At 42.4% G+C, this 17,669-nt stretch overlaps 1 protein-coding gene across 1 annotated transcript in view; it reads left to right on the top strand.

Annotated features, from left to right (window-relative positions):
• Positions 1-7,658: 7,658 nt before the first annotated feature.
• Positions 7,659-17,669, top strand: part of rhbdl1 (rhomboid, veinlet-like 1 (Drosophila)) — a 41,992-nt gene continuing 31,981 nt past the window's right edge. The window contains exons 1-3 of the mRNA XM_062443200.1: positions 7,659-8,089; positions 15,354-15,420; positions 15,875-16,104. Coding sequence (XP_062299184.1) covers positions 7,659-8,089; positions 15,354-15,420; positions 15,875-16,104 — 728 coding nt within the window. The remainder of the gene's footprint in view (positions 8,090-15,353; positions 15,421-15,874; positions 16,105-17,669) is intronic.

Below are 17,669 nucleotides of genomic sequence, written 5' to 3'. Positions count from 1 at the left end.
TACACTGCTTGTGTTTTAAAAGCGACTGGCAATTGGGTATAATTTACATTGATCCAATGATTGGTCTTAAATGGCCCCAGCCAGAATTACAGTCCCCCCCCCCCCCCCCCCCCACATGTTTGTTTTTTTTAGGCTTTGTGTCTTTGTGGTGCCGCTCACGCAGAAATGAATAGTCGATTAGTCAGTGACAAAATCTTAATATGCAACTGTTTAGACAATGATTCATTTTTGATGCTATTTTTAAGAACAAATGGAAAACATTTGATGTCACTAACTTCTAAAATATGAGGTTTTTCTCCTTTTTTTTAACCACATTACAGTAAAATGAATAGTTATATTAAATGCCCTGGCGTTTGAATAGTTATACATATATTATATAAAATAATCCAGTCAATAATCATTGTCAATAATAATCATAATTAGTTGCTGCCCATTGTTGTGGATAAAATATAGGTGACTGCAAGTGTCAGAGGTGCAAATACATTCAGCTTTCGTAATGCTTAACCCCATGCTGGTTTATTTTTCAGAAGTTGTAAGGAGTTGACCGGGAGTTATATTACACACACATTTAAAGAAGACAGCTACACCATTGTGTTGAGAGTCTTTTACAGTTGTGCCTTTAAATTTATCTGATGCCAGTTTGTAATTTTAGCTGGCTTAAACCGTCTCAAGTCATGTCCTGCCTCTGGCCCAAAGCATTCTGGGTAACATCACCCACCATTTCACTGCTGAAGGCCTCAATGAGCCCTGTATCAGCACTGTGGATCATTTGTCAAAGGGTCCAAACTATCCTAGCACATGACCACAATATGGACTGTACAGTGGTTCACTCAGGCTTTAAAATTCAGATAAGGTTGAATTAAATCAGATCTTTTTTGTTTACTCAGGCGGCAAGGAAAACAGCGTTTGAGGGCAGGTTTTTGATTAAATCTTCTTTTCTTGCTATGAATTCTCATTTGGTGATTTTACACTTTTATAATTACATCCAACAGATGTTTTTTCTGCTCTTTACACGAGGTATCCAAACAGCATCAGTATAATTCTTTGTATTTCTCTTATACACTGTACATACATGCTTTTCCTGAACTAGTGACCATCCTGCACCCCAAACCTAAATCAGGTGTGAGCAAAAGCATTTTTTCAACAACACATTCATTAATTTAAAAAAAATTAATATGAATTAGAAACATGCAGAATATAAATGCTCAATACCAATCCTCAAATGCAATTGCTCACAAGGTTTTTTGTGTTGCACATTTTAGTCCCATACATATAATGCATTTATATAGAGATAGGTCTTTAACCAACTGTGTACTTTGTGTGGATCCAATACAAGTAAACGCTACACACCTCATCAGTGTGAGGTGTGTAGCATAGACAAATACATCTGATTGAAGAGCCGTGACACTGTTAACACAGTAGTTGGTAAACGCTTCAAGTAAAGGCATGGACTGCACGGTCTATATGAAAGAATAAAAATTAACATATTTTTAGTGGACTTAAACAAAAATGTACATACATTATCATTCATGTTACCTACTGTACCTACTGGCAGTTGTTTACTTTGCTCAGCCTCATGATATCATTGAATATATCATCAGTATATCCCAGTTTCTAGCTTTAAAAATGCCATTTGTGCACTTGAGCTGGGCATTATTTAGTTCATCATCCCATTTTCCCGTCACAGATAAACCTGTTTATGTCTTGGTGATTAGACCTACACTAAACTAACAGCGTGCCATGTTGGGACAACAGAATGTGAGAACAAGGCATTGACACACTAGCAGTTTTAATACACTTGTCCTCGGGCCAGCTGGGGTGTGAGTGCGCTCTGTGGAGGTAGTGTGTGTGTGCGCGTTAGGGTTTTGACAGTTGTGACAACACTTGGATGTGTGAGCAGGTGTCAACGGCCAAGTGCTCCACTGACTGCTGCACAACCGCCAACAGAGACCCATCGGTTTGCCTCAAACCAAGGCGCTCTTTGGAAATGCTACCACAGCCACTCCAAAAAACACTCCCTCATCTCAGTACTGAGTGCAGGTAACTATTTCCACAATGTCAGCTGTCAAACCACCTCTCACATGACAGCCCTCTCACTGGACGCAGTGTGTCAGAGCACCTGTGGGCTGTCTGTCAAACCACCAGAAATTACTCTAATAGAAGCTATTGTAAACCATTGTCTTTCATGGTACAAGATGACACAGCATTTTTTAACAGTTGAAAGGTGTTTTTTGAATAGAACAGCTCAGCTGAAAGAAAACCAAGCAGTCAACAGGCATTCTTTAATTAAAAGTAGTTTTTACATTCTAATTGATAATAAAACTAATATGCAGAGCTGTGAAACTACATTTCTAATACTTTTTTTAAAAAGTTGTATAAACACAGTTAACATGTAACATGTTGGCCACAAGCAATCAATTAACACTGATATATTGCTCTTGAAGAATGCCACATTTAGCTCTAATCCTAACTTTAACCCTTGCCCCTTTAATACTAGAGGACTTAGAAAGCTAGAGTACACAAGTGACACAAACTGCTGCAGCAGGCTCCCACGACATTGACAAGTGTAGACTTAAGCAGAAATGTTTGTCTTTAGAATTATATGTATTCATAGAAATATAAAATGATCCTTAGTCTTTTGAAAACAACGAGGGACGATCACTTCATGAACTTGCTTTTCTTTCTTCTAATTTGTGTTCTTTTCTAAGGTTAAAACTTAATAACAATAATTAAACGAGTTGTTTTGCCTCCTGTGCTCTCTGAATACTTTTATATACAGTGCTACATTTTATTTTTTATTATATTTATTAAATAAATAAGCATTTAAATATATTTATATTCATCTCAGTGGTGACTTGTGGTGCTTGCTGATTTGGCCAACAGAGGGCAGTAGCAGCTTAAAGACAGGTAATTAATTGAGGTATTTGTGATCCATATAATCTTTGAATAGGCATAAATAAACTGAGGATGTAAAGTTATGTCCAACATTTAAGTTTGAGCTGTAACAGATGTTTATAAAAGAGGAAGCTGCACTGTAAATGCAGGCAAAAAAGACCAGTTTAGGTTGTGATATATATCTTATCCTTAACTACATGTGCAGCACTAGAGAGAAGAGTTATGATTATTTCAGATTAACTTAGTTGAGGATGTTGTCTCTGGTTTGTCAGATACACTTTGGTTAGTTTTTGTTGATTTGAGACAGCAAGGCTGCCCTCAAACCTTCCACAGTCAAACAAATCATGTGCTGCTGCTCAGAAAGCCTGTACTCATCTCATCGAGAAGTGGAATATTGACACTATAATGTCAAAACGTGCAATTGATGTTTGATAGACTGATCCGTCTCCATATGAGATGTAATATTGCAAAGGTGGAGCTGAAGGAGTGGCTCCCCTTTGAATGAATTCTTGGCAGAGTTTATAGAATTACCAATACACCCTTTGTGTTATTAATTACCCCCTTTGGTTTCCCCTTTCTCATCTTAATTCTCTCCCCTTTCCACTTCCTTCCTCTAACTCCCCCCTTCCCCTTCCTTTACTTCTTCCATTTTATGTCCCCAAGAGATCTTCTAAGTGGAGCAGTTTGGACTAAAACTATGTCATTCAGTGACCTGATTCATTTTCCAGTCGTTTTTCATCATGTGGGTGATTCCCTCTATTGCACAATCACCATTGCTTGACGTTCAGCAGCTCGAGTGTGAAGCACCATCTTTTTAATTTGAGGCTGACAGGTTCCAGAAATCCCAAAGAGTAATTGGTCTCCTTACTGTAATTTGTAAAAGATTAGGTCAGCTAAGGAAACAATAGACCCTGCACTGTGACAACATCCTGAGGGTTAATTGTATTACATAGACTAGGACCAGTCTTTACTAGTATTATTAGTATCATCCCTTGAACTCACAATCTTGAAGTTTTATTCTCTGCTATCTCTTGCAGTCTTGAGCTCCAAGACTGCAGCTCTCCTCTAAGTGTTTTTCTCTTCTCTCTCAGTTCAGTTGGTACAACTTTAAGGACGTACAGTAAACCTTTGGTACCTGCACAATTGTTTTCAGGTTGGTAGATGGCCAAGATGTTTCCCAACACACTGGAAAAAACAGAGGGAGACACTGAAAGGCACCTTGTCTCACTTGGATGCCTAGGTGAGTATGCAAGCTATACACATAAACCATCTGAGAAACCTGTGTGGGTGTTTACTCAACAACCAGTTTAATTAAGATTTTATAATTTCTGGTTATTGGTTTCTGTATCCCAATTTATAATGCTCTGGCCTCAGAAGGGAGAACCCAGTGACTCAGGGTAGTAAGTTGTAGTTTACTGAAAAAACAACAAAAAAGGGACACAAAAGCGTAACATGCTTTATAATAGCAGTGCCATTTCAATTTATCTATGATTAAATGTGCTGCAAGTATAGACCATTAAATAAAAAACTGCTTGCTGTGTAGTAAAAATGAAATAATTTGTACAAATGTAGGTACAGAAAAGCTTTGATACAGTATGATAATAGAGTATACAGTGGCCAGATTGTATTATTAAAGCCTTTACTGTGAAGCAGACATGCAACAGCTCCCAACTTGATAAGGTGTAATATTCTAGTCCTGTTTAATCCTCTGTTACTAAAGAAGTTTAGAACCACTGTCAAAACTGGGGGGGAAACCCTTAGATCCTTATTAGGGCTACAACTAACTATTATTTTCATTATTGATTAATCTGCCTACTATTTCCTCGATAAATTCATATGTAGTTGGATCTAAAAAGTGTCAGTCAGTTTCCCAAAGCCCAGGGGCAACGTCCCCAAATTTCTTCTTTTGTGCCGACTATCAGTCCACAACCCGAAGTTTACTAAGAAAATAGTAAATAAACCAGAAATTATTCCCACTTGAGAAGCTGGAATATTAAAAAATAACTTGAAAATTTGAAAAATTAATTGATTATCAAAATATTTAGCTATACATTTTTGTCGATCAACAGGGCTGACTTTCATTTGGGTTTAAGGAGGATCAAACTAAGATGTAAAGAAAGTTTTCGTGCAGTAGAAATATGATAAACAGTGACTGTATCCTGGTTTTAAATTAATCCTGGTTGGTTCAATGCATCCTTAAACTGTAAAGCTGGGGGATATATCAAATCCCTACTCTTAGCACACATATACAGTCTGGTAAACATTGAGCACCAGCTTCATACACTAACATACATGAACCCTTCATGTGTGCATAATTAAGACGCACACTAAATTAAGACCCTTTAAGACGTGCATTTATAGCTCCCTCTCACTCTCCGGTTCACTGACAAAAACACAGCCATTCTAACACAGACACCGATAAATAAACACCTGCTTTATGGACATTGGGGTCATTAAGCCGGTAAGGAAAGTGCAGACTGGCGGTCTAATTAATGCCCGTTTCCGTCTCCCTGAAAGGCCTTGTTATTCTCTCCGGGCTCTCACAGAGAGGCTCGACCGGCGTTTTGTCTGATGCTCTCAGGGCTTGTTAAAGAGGGAGCGGGCTGCCTGGGTTTCGTCCTGCCGTCTGCATCCATCCACCAGGGGTGAATAGAACATGAAGGGTTTAGTCAGGCTCAAGAGAGACCATTCAACTAGGGGATGCTTCAGGCAGCAGAAACAGTATTTCACTGGAGGCTTATCTCGCTCTGTCAGTCATCTGGATAATGTCACTTGGTGGCAGTGTAATGGAAACAATGATACTGGCATGGCTCTGGTGGGGCTGTGAGCCTAGTTGGCATCTTGTTTATATATTTGGGAATTATGTTTACCTGCTTCTAGTGCCACTCTTGCTACAGCAAGGCCATTTGTGCATTTTCATTTCATCTTTATAGCAGATTGTATTGTACTGATGTTATCCATACATACAGAATAACTTCATCCTCTTGTTCAGTTTTATTACAAATGGCAGACCCTCCACGCTATGTTTTCTTGAGAGGGGTTTTATTTTCTTACTGCACTGGGTTATACTTCATGGTACTTGTCTGTCATTGTTTGATAGGAGTCCTTTGAGGTTACCAAGGCAACAGTTGAATCCAGCTTCATTTTGGCTGTTCTTTCAATCAGTCTCCCTTATTGCCATTTGCGAATCCTCCAGCAGTGACCTTATAATTAGATTAGTCTTATTCAGGCTCACGACGACGGAGTATTGGAGACAAATTCATTCCTAACATTGATTAGTAGCCGAACAAAGAACATCGCGGAGTGACTTCAGTACCTCCACACAGACAGGGGAAATCCTGTGGTTGCTATAGACTTGGATGGTCATTATAAAGGTTTTGTTTAAACAAGAAAGTGTCCGATGTGCATAATGGAAGGTGACAAAGAGAAAGTCTGGGAGCTCTGCCACGGTCAAGGTGGCCGAGGCCCAGTCCATTAGAACAAAATACAGCAGGTACCACTGCCTTCATAAACTGAGAAGCCTCACTTAAAAAAATATTCATTTATGTGTAGGAGGGCTTTTAAGTCCTCTCATGTTTAAGAAAATGAAAGCCCAAACATCTGGTGCAATCATGATAGTTAAACAGGCAGAGGCACTGTTTGTCACGCAGCCAGAAGCTGCTGTTGAAGCTGAGAGGTGGTTGTAAATCTCGCAGGAAAAGACACACCCCTGCTTCAACAATCTCTAAGCTGAAGTCGCCCCCAAGTCGACTGACGGCGTCTTCAGCTACAATCATCTCCAGGGCGTTTAAGGCCGTTTCATTTTTTATGAGTTAGGATTTATGTCCTACTCAGTGTACCCCCCTCTCCATCACTATTGTCCTGAGGAGGAGGGGTCACTGCGGATTTGTGAAGAGAGAAAACGGGCCACCTTTAAAGCAGGGATCTCAATAAAATCAAGCACAGCCACTGCCTGCCGCCCACATGAACACTAACAGGTTCCATTTCATCGTTGGTATGTTCTGACCCTTGTGCTCTGCTCCCTTCACGGCAGCCTTTGTTGTGGTATTACTTATAATGAACCATTGTGCACAGGAGGATTCTGGCCTTGTGTTATTTTCGTGGTATTCATTTTGGCGCTTTGGGGGATCAGTGAGCCATCCAAACAGTCGTATTCGTTTTTATGTTTGTGCATGTTGTTGGAGGTGGGCTTGATTGTGCAGCAGTGCATACAATTTGCTAATGTGCCAGTGCTTATAATTAGCACAGAGATGGGAAAGGTTGCAAGCAGCCTACAGTTTTCTTTCATCAGTATCATATTGTCTTTGTGACAGTTGTTGCTATTTAAACCATTCATCTCCTTTTGTCTTGTGTAGCCCTAAAACTAACACAATCATCAGATGGTTAGGTTTTTTTTTACCATATGCCTGTGTGTTAGTAGCTTTTGTCTTGTTTACAGTGTGTGGGTTTGTGTGTGTGCATGCCTGTCAGTAACAGACCAGACGTGTGTAGGGGGAGTCTGTGCCAGTAGTAAGCGCAAAGCCGCAGTGGAGCCCATCCCCTGCTTCCTCCCTGAGACGCCTTACTTGTAGCGAGGAGAGGAGCCGCAGCCCCTGGCCACTCCTTCTCCTTCTGCAATTGGAAGAGAGAAGCCACCTCCCTCCCCTGCCTCATTTGTATGCAGGCGGTGCAGTGTGTGTGAGGAGAGGGAAGAGAGAGAGAGAGAGAGGTAGCAGTCAGTGCAATGGGATAGAGGAGAGCGAGGAGGAGGAGGAGGAGAGTGAATGAGAGCTGCTGGATCTGCCTTGCCTGCTTGTCGTCTGCTGAAGCTGGGTTTACTGCCGCGCCACGCTGCACTGGCACAGAGCAGAGTCACGGCCCATTTGCACACCGTCCGCACACTCAGCACCAACACGGAGCCACACAGCACCGGTCCTCACCCCAGCCAGCACCACCAGCAAGGAAAATCAGGGACCGAGCTCACCAGGTTTTCTCCATCATCAAGGGGGACGCAGCAGCTACGAGGGGGCCTGACGCTACAATTTAGGCACCAGCTGCTACCTCAACCAAATCCCCCTCCACCCTATCCCATCCTTACCAACACCACCACCACTCCTCTCTTGCTCCTCCCTATGCCCTTGTCCTCGGCGGCTCCACTCACCTCCCTGGCCAGTATATGGATAGAAGCTCCCTGTTTCAGCTCATACAAGAGCAGGTAAGCGAGCGAGCAGACAAGCAGCGGCAGAGGTTTCTATGGTTACGGGCTCCTGGCCACCTCACTGTCTATCCAGGGATTGAGACGTGGAGGCTGGGGTGAGAGCTGATGTTAGGACTGATAGCAGTGGCTGTTTACACGGACGGAATGAGAGTGTGAGACAACACAACGGATGCGAGCATCATGGAACCATGTGGGCCCCGAGATTGTGAGGTCAGATCATGAGCCCCAGCAGGAGGGGGGCCATCATGTCATGGTGTATGGAAGGGAGAAATGGAGGGAGGGAGGCAAATGTATCCATATGAATGGATGGATATTTGAATGGATGTATAGATGGACTGATTGTTGCTTTCTCTATTTGGAGAATGAAGTAAAAATCACGAGATAATGGTCAATTAACAAGGGGTTGTCATATAGCTGCTGCAGGGGCATCTGCAGCTGTTGTACGTGCATGGATGAGTGTATCTGTACCTGTAAATGTTATTCTTTGTGATTGTCCTTGTCTTTTCTTCACCTAACACATTGCAATTGCAAATATAAGGGTCAGGTGATGAGGCAGCTCATGTGAGGCCCATTTTTTCTTAAAAAATAGAAGCTGCCATTTGGCTTTAAACTTTTTCATTTTTTACAGCCCTGCTGTTGTTGATGATTGCTTAGGAAAAAGCACAATGTTGGTGGCCATATTTAGGCTTGTTAAAAATGTTCCTCTTGACATCTGGTTTGCTATAGCCAAGCTGCTGTTTTTAACCGTCCATTCTGATCTATCTTTGAATTTAGCTTTGGTCTACCATGTCCAAAATGAACACAGCACAATGGATTTGAAGGCAGATTCTACCCAGAAAGCATGTGTGTATTTGGCTAATGTGTCCTGAAGACATATGTGTCTATTCTTATCTGGTATTTTAAGGTTTTTTCTAGTTTGTCTAATGCATCCTCTGTTTTTGATGATGAACTGGCCTATTGGGCTTCGGACTGACAATCATTCTGTCCAAGAGGGAGGGATTGATTATCTGCTGCAGGGTTTGAGGGGGTGACAAGTAGCCCATCAGCAACACATTGATCAACAGACCCGAGAGCCTCAGGGGAGTCTGTGTGTCTGTGTGTGCAAGTTGCATTTTTATGAATGTGTGTGTGTTTTTATAACAAGTGGTGGAAGCCTGTGTGGGTTGAGTGAATTCCAGTGTGGTGAGAAGATGCTCCGTGGTCAGACTGGTGAGTCATTTACTGTATAAGCCCTTCAGTGATAATAACTTCTTAGTGATACCTCAACAATACATATTCCTTCATAGATACATTTTTAATGCAGAATCAAAGAGGCTGACTCATCTATGTCAATATCCATTTTCGACGTAGCAGCTCCTTGGGCTGGAAATGAAGCCAATATTTCCACACTGTAAACGGCTGGTTGTTTTATTGATCGTGAGGTTTACTCTGCTTGTGTCAGTATGTTCATATAGACAGTTTGCAAGGCCACAGTTGAGTAGACTGCAGTCCTATTAAGCTAGAGTCTAGACCAAATCACTCACACCGGCTGACGACTTGCTTTCTCTACCTTTGGGACTCCATGCGGTGGCCTTTGATTTGGAAAAGGTCTCTCTAATTAAATTAGAATGAAGTGAAATCTGCCAACACCTCTTTGACTGGGAATAGGCGAGCTTGTTTTCATAAAAGTCTGCTGCCTGCTTAAACACTGGCCACTGTTTTTCATCTTTATCCAGGAAAATATTTTGCAGAATATGCCTGATTTGTTTGTTTTTTTCAGCTCTGCCCTGCTTCAGATTTATATTGTCACATGCACGCAAGGCTTCCCACAACGACCACAGTGTCCCGCCGGCCTCCAGCAAACCCACAAGAGCAGCTGGAGGTCAAGTGCTTTGCTTAAGGGCATCTCAGGGGCAATGAAGGGAGAGGATTACTCACTCACTCTCACTGTTCTCCATCGTCTAGGGTTTTGAACCTGCAACCTTACATTTTTTTTAAGCCAAGTAAACAGCATATTGAAACTTGAATGCTTTCAGGGTTTACTGGAGTTCTATAAAATCATTATGAGGTGTATTGCCCCAGAAAAGATTGGGTATGCCTAGTGTGTGTGTGAGCGCTGCAGGTCTAAAGGAGAGGGGATATTGCAGCCCCGTTACTCTGAACCACATGAAAATGCTGCAGGGGGAGAAAAAGGGAAAGCAACAGTGGCAACATGAGTGAGTTTATTAGTCTTTGTCTGCAGGAGGTTGCAATGCTGAGCTCAGGCTATTTCTAGCCCAGCTCACACATATGCTCATGATCAGAGCACACTCACTCACAGACGCAGTTTCTCTGATAGTCTTTCTGTTGCAGTGCCGCTGATAAGGCAACTTGATGGTCGGCAGCACCACTCAACCACTAAAGTATGCTATCATTAGACGGTGAATATCTTCCTGTGTGTCGTTCAGTTCTTATCTGGCTTATTTATATCCCTCCCATAAGGACCTGGGGTTCTGAATACTATTTTGACATATTTATGTCAAGAAGAAAGAATAAGGCCCTTACACGCTGTCCCCTTTCATCATTCTCTGATGCTAATTTGCATTGAACTGTATTTGAAAAATGCCTCTGGCTGTTTGTGCTGTGTTTAAACACCAGGAAATGTAGTTAGATGATTGTTTGTGTCAAAGAAAATTCCTTGGATGTCTCTCTTCAGCAGTCTCCACTTGAGGAGACTGGTTTAGATCTTAAGGCCATCATACCACAGTACCACCGTGGTCAAGTCTGAGCATAATGATGGTAACAGCAGGGCAGAACATTGTGATAATTACATAGTCAGTGGCCCAGTTGTTGGTGAACACCCATGAGTCCTGCAGGCAGCAGAGACAATTCAAAGGGTTTTTATCTGATGCCATGCAAATATGTTCTGCCCTGCAAATGCCACTGCTCTCTGCAGATACACACAGCCCAGTTCAAGCTTGACAGTCTTGTTCACAGAGTCCAAAGTAGTGTCTGTAGTATAAGCTCTGTGCCACCGGGTTAACACTGGGTCACTGAGACTGGGAAAAGTATCAGTGCTGGTGCTGAACTTTAACTTCTATTGCTTTTACAACTAATACGACATCATAAGCTATAGCTTCAGCCCACAAATGTTCAGTTTGTAGAAAATCTTTCATGTTGTCTTAGTGTATTGTATTGCTATATACTGTACTATAATAGTAACTACCTTTCTTTTGATTTGCCTAATTGTTTATGAATGATTTATTTATCACAATACTTGAGTTTTGATTTCATTATATATCTGATCAGGTGGTAATTATATTGAAGTACATACAGACTTGGATGCCTAAAGTCAGTTGGAGCCCGTCTAGCACTATTTGAAAAAAGTAATTTAATTTGAGTAATAGAAGGTAATAAGATTTATACTTCTGACAATTAATCTGCCGATTATGTTCTCGAATAGTAAGGTTAATAAAATGTCAGAAAACAATGAAAATGCCTTCAAATTGCTTGTTTTTTCCGAGCAACTTCACAGTACCCACATAATGTCATTTTACTGCCATCAAGAGAGAAAGAAAAAAGAAAATCTCCTCATTTAGAATGCTAGAACAAGTGCTTTATATCGTTTATTTCTAATCAGTTGACTAATTGATCAATCAACTGAGTTTCAGTTCTAATAAAATTACCTTAATTAGAGGAAAAACAGGAACAGCCTGATAAAACAGTACATTTTGCCATCTGGATTTGACTGACAAAGTGAACCCTTGTCACCTTTATCATTGCTACTTTCTGGCCAATCTGCAGCATGAGCTACAATTGTCTTAGCGCTCCATCCAGTCTGTGATGACAAAACTGGCAGTGCTTCAGCTCACTGACTCTATGTCTATCATGGCTGTGGTTTTGTGGTTTGCCCTTGGGCAGGAGGAATAGTTTTTGAGCCCCTGTGGAACAGACTGATAAGTCAGTCGTGGGTTGGGGTCAGTCACAGCCGCTGTGCTGAAGGTAATAGAGGTCTCAGGGGTTAACGCTGAGATCATTCCCCTGCAGTCAGCATTCCACTCCTCTTTGCCCTCCTTCTCCTCCTCACATCCATGTATACATTTCTATCCCATGTCTTATCCATCTCCTCCCACTTGCTTCTCAGCCAGTCTAGTTAGGTCACTCTCTCTGCCTCAACACCTTCACCTTCATCCGTTATCTCCTGCCACGCCTCATTTTACATCTTAACCCTGCCTTCCTCTTATTACCAACTTGTTCTTTTTTCATTGGTCTCTTTCCATCTGTTTTCTCTTTTTCCTTTCCTTCTCTGGCACCTCTATCCTTCCCTTCCTTCATAGTATCTTTTTCTCCCTCGTCTTGTGTCTTTCCTTTGCCTCTTGAACGCCAATATGTCGGGAAGAAAGGGGGGGAAATGCAAGAAAGGGATGACACACAGGCGACTGGTAACCATGGCAACGCATGCAGCTTGTCAAAGTGTCGCCCTCACCAGTGTTGGATCGCTTCGATAACTGCTTCCCTCTGTGCTTTTTCCCTCCTCCTTTCAACCCTTTCTTCTCTCTCTCGCCGTATCTCCCTCCCTGGTTCATGCGTGTCACCAGCCTACCCAAGGAAAGAAAAAAAAAACAGGGTACCTCATCTCACTAATTGATAACCCTAATTGGCTACAAGAACCAATCCTCCACCTCCTTGTATCCTCGACAGACAGTCTCCCCTGTGTAACGTTCTTCCTGAATAAGGTCAGACTATGAAGGGAATAGTATCTGTGCTGTATGACAGCTCAGCATCAACACTTGGTTTGCGTAAATATGCAAAGCCATATACAGTGTGCTTCTGTGTCTGTGCTGTGACTGCTGCTGTATGTGTAGTGATGTGCTGACATATGGAGGCTGACAGTAATCAGACGTCCCCAGTGTGGCTCTCTGTTCCCCCTGTCATCCCGGGCTGAGCTAGGAGCACATTAGAATCTGATCTATCTCCCCTCTGTGGCAAGTGCATGCAGAGCACTGGAGTGTGTCACAGCCCTCTTATAGAATAGAGAAGAAGAGGACTCACTGCCAGAAAGCTGGGCTCGGCAGACGCACAAAATAACAGACAGTGGCATGGCATTTTTATTCTCTGTGTGTCTCTGTTTCATTTCTGGCTCCTCTCTGGTTTACTGGTTGTCTCTTTTCTTCTCACGTCTCTTCTTGTACTCGTCTCGTTCTTCCACAATTTCTTTAATTTCATAATTGTTCATCCTTTTGATTCCATCGACCACCAAACTTCTTCTCCCCTTTTGTACTTCTTTCTGCTGTCTTTTTTGTGCTTCCTTTCTGTCCTCTGTTCCCCACATGTCATCTTGGTGCCATACACATCATAAACACTGGCCATGTCTGCACCATTTTGCTCATCGTGCCTCAAGGGAATAATGGGGCCGTGTTTCAGCAAACGTCCGTGGAACCCACAGTTAAGGGGATTATCTAAAAATAGACCTGGGCTCGTTTTCTTTCCTGTCTTGGCTCATTTTCGTTCATGAATTTGGTTTTACGCGTGCGTCAGGCTGCTTTGAGATTGCTGGCTGTCCAATCAAGAACTGAATGTTAAAATGTGTGTGGGACAGTGACCAAGAGGGAGATAGTCAAGTGTTCTATGGAGGTTGCCCTTCATGTGTAAACAGTCCTCACTCTAGCAACGTACATGATGTCAAGAGTGCTATCAGTAAATAATTTTGTGTGTGTATAGATCCTTGGTTGATGTTTTACATAGGTATGTTTTTACTGCAGCTGAGATTTGTGTTACTGTACATTATCATAACTAACAAAATCTCTGCACTATATCAACCAGCAGTGAGAAAACACTCATCCTTCAACCACCAAGAGCAAAGGATGTGTTTGAAATGGACACCACAATGCTTAAACATCTTACCTCGCCACTAGGTAATCCCATCACCAAAGTCAAAAACATCTCAATATCCCAGGAAAATTTCCAGGTGCCTGGATGTCTGCTATTGTTACTCCAATTTTCAAATCTGGGGATTCCCATTCTACCAGTCTTCCATCTCATCAGCATCCTACCTATAATTTCTGAGGTTGTAGAGAAATGGAAAGCTAAGCAAATCATACACCATCGGAATAACAGTTCCTTTCCCCTAAACCCAATGCAATTTGGCATCAGAGCCAACTGCTTAACTGACACAGCCTATTGCCTCTTCTTAGAAAAAATCAAATCACTGTTAGATAAATGTGCTGTTGTCAGTACTGTGTTTGTCTAGGAAGCATTTGATACTGTGAATCACAGAGAAAGAGTTCTTATAGATTACATTTTTCTGTTGGTGCCCTTAAATGGATATAATCATTCCTCTCCAACTGATCTGGTTTAAACATAAACATCAATCAGATGCCCTTTGGTTGTCCACTGGTGTCCCTTAAAGATCCATACTGGGCACACTTATTTTGTTTATATAATAAGGCTTGTCATGTATGTGTCCTGAGGTTGATATGCAAATGTATATCGTGAACACTGTGTTGTATGTAGATAGTAGCAAGAAAATATGAGTTGCTGCTAAACTCACAAACTCCATTTTCAGTGTTACAACATAAATTAGTGCTGTCTGCAACTAAATGCATCTAAAATTGTTCTTCACTAAGTTAAATAATAATGCATTTATTATTTAAAAGCGCCTTTCAAAGCACTAAAGGACTACAAAGTGCATTAGTACAATAAATAAACAAGAACGTGATGCATAGTTAGTGTGAGACAGAGTATGCCACTCTGAATAGGTGCGTTTTCAGGCGGGATTTAAAGGTGGAGACAGAGTCAGAAGTGCCAATGTCTTGTGCGAGAGAGTTCCAAAGGCGGGAGGCAGATCGGCTGAAGGCTCTTGACCCCATGGTAGTTAAGTTGGCAGATGGGGCAAAGAGCTGGTTGGCAGAGGAGGATCGGAGAGTTCGGGAAGGTGTGTAGATGTGAATCAGTTCCGAGAGATATGATGGTGCCAGGTTGTGAAGGATCTTGTAAGTGAGGAGTAGAATCTGATAAATGACACTATTGTAGAACCAGGTGTTTTTGTGTCTGGAGAAACGTTACAGGTTACAAAATAATTTAAATAGCCTGAAATCCTGATAGACTCGAATCAACTTCAGGGCAAAGGGCAAACCAACTTTTTAACTTACCTATAAGTAGGGTCTTACCTATGTTACAAGGCTTTTGAAGGTATCTTACTTCATTTGCTTACTCTGGTTGGAGTCCTTAAGGCTTGCATTGTACCACTGCCCTAAGATCTTGACTGGCATCTCTGATACCATTGGTATGGGTGTTCTGTCAGTGTGAAATCTCTGTGCTTTGAGTTTTCCTTTGATAATAAGAAGGTCCTGGGGCCTCATGTACAAAGGGTGCGTACGCACAAAAACGTGGCGTACGTTATTTTTCACGGCAAAGTTCAGATGTATCAAGAGTGAAATGACCGTGGAAATGTGCGGTGCCTCACGCCAACTTCATGGCTGGCGTACGCACGTTTCTACAGCTGTTGATCCTTTGGCGACACTTAGAGGTTATGCTGGGAAACTGTTATAATAAATAAATGTGAAAACAATCCTCAGACTGAGTGATGTTCACATCAGAACATGAACAATTAACACTGATGAACAATTAACACACCCACGTGTCTGCAATTACATGAGTGGATATAAAAGCATGCGCAGAGTGGTGCAGAAAATACCGTTAACAACAATGGCTGCTTTAGCAGTATTAGAAGACATTGTACATGGTGTAATACGAAGAGAGCGTGTGTTCAGAGACAGAGGATTTAATGGCACATGATGACAACTGGCTCATCAGCCGCTTTAGGTTCCCGAGGGCAATCCTCCTGGAACTGTGCGCAGAGCTGCCGCCGGCCTTGGAGCGCGACACAGCGAGGAGCCATGCGCTGCCTGTATCCATACAGGTGCTGACCACACTGGGGTTCCTAGCAACCGGGGCATTCCAGAGGGAGCTGGCCGACCGATCGGGACTGTGCCAGTCGACCTGAGCCGAGCCATGCCAGCCGTGTGGGACGGAATTATCCGCATGTCAGCCAGGTCTATATCAAATTCCCATACAATGCAGCTGAACAGGTCAACATTAAAGCGCAATTTGCAGCGAGAGCCTGTTTTCCTAATGTAATCGGAGCTATCGACTGCACACACATTGCTATTAAAGCGCCATCACATGATGAATTTGTATATGTCAACAGGAAACATTTTCATTCGATCAATGTACAGATCATATGTGATGCGCAAATGCGCACATGCACAATGCGCATCATTGAGCATGTGCGCCCCCAAATACTATCCCGTCTTCACAGCATCGTTACTAGTCAGGTTAAAGTTAGTAACTTGCTGGTTAAACTATAGCTTCAGATTTTTCTAACAAGCCCCTGATTGTCTCTGTGTGCAGAGTACTCATGTCAATAACCCTGTGCGTAAAGTGTGAAATGTCTTAATCAGCCTCACCTTTTCCCCTGCGCACTTCTGCATTAATTTGCAACAATACTGTGTGATCCTTGGGGGTAATCAGAGTCACCCACATGTGCTCCCACCACCCCTGAGAAAGCAGTGTCACCCACGATTGCGGCGACTCTCTGTTCAAACGGAGTGGGCCCCTCTTCTCTGTGTCGTCCGTCCCCCCCCCGCCTGTTTTGGCCACACTTTGGCGTCGGGCAGCCGTCCTCCGCTTCACATCCACCTTGATGTCGGACCACTTCTTTTTCAATTCAGCATTTGTGCACTTTTCTGACCCCACAGCATTGACAGCCTCACACACACTCTCCCACTCACTCCTCTTGCGTTTATTGTTTATGCCGGAGGACAGCGTGCCAAAGAGTACATTTTTGCGCGCCTCCACTTCAGTGAGTAGCGTCTCCAATTAGCTTTCTGTAAAGTTCTTCTTTTTTCCCGTCTTACTCATTCTTTTGTTTTAATTTTCTGATCGTGCAGAGAGGAGAATCTCAGGTGCAGGGCCCATTTAAATATGATTTGCGTATTTAAATGGGGGCGTGGACAGGGAGGGGTCGGGTGTGCGCTCAATTCCACGTTGATTGGGATGTACAAAGGAAATGTGCTTGGATTCATGCGTACGCACAGATTCATACATCTGGATTTTTTTGTGCGTATGACGTTTTCTGGATTTGAGCGTACGCCATGTTTCAGTAGGAAATCCACGCACATCTTTGTACATGAGGCCCCTGGTCTTGCTGGGCTTAAACTTCATCCTTGCCCTTGTTATGCTGTAATGAACTTTTTCTGAAAGTCCCTTTATACATCCGATGATTGTGGTTAGAGTGGTTATATCATCCATATATGTAAGTATTGATGGGAGGTAGTTGTCATCTGGACAGCAGGCGTTCTTTTCGTACGACCCATTTGGATCCTCTGACAATCAGTTGTGGTGTGGTGCATCCTGCCATGATTCCTCTTTCATGGGATTGCCAACATGTACTATGCTCTGATGTTGTGAGGCAAAACTGCAAATCTTGAAAATAATTTCTGACCAGTTTTGCAATGGTCATTGGAACATAGATCAACTCAATGGCTGTCCAGAGGATAGTATGCAAGATAGATCCAAAAGCATTGGCTAGTTCAAGGAGGTTGATTCCCTCCCTCTT

This window comes from Scomber scombrus, chromosome 21, assembly GCF_963691925.1.
Source record: "Scomber scombrus chromosome 21, fScoSco1.1, whole genome shotgun sequence".
NCBI lineage: Eukaryota > Metazoa > Chordata > Actinopteri > Scombriformes > Scombridae > Scomber > Scomber scombrus.
The sequence above is the reverse complement of the archived record's forward strand: the minus strand, read 5'-3'. Positions and strand labels throughout refer to the sequence as shown.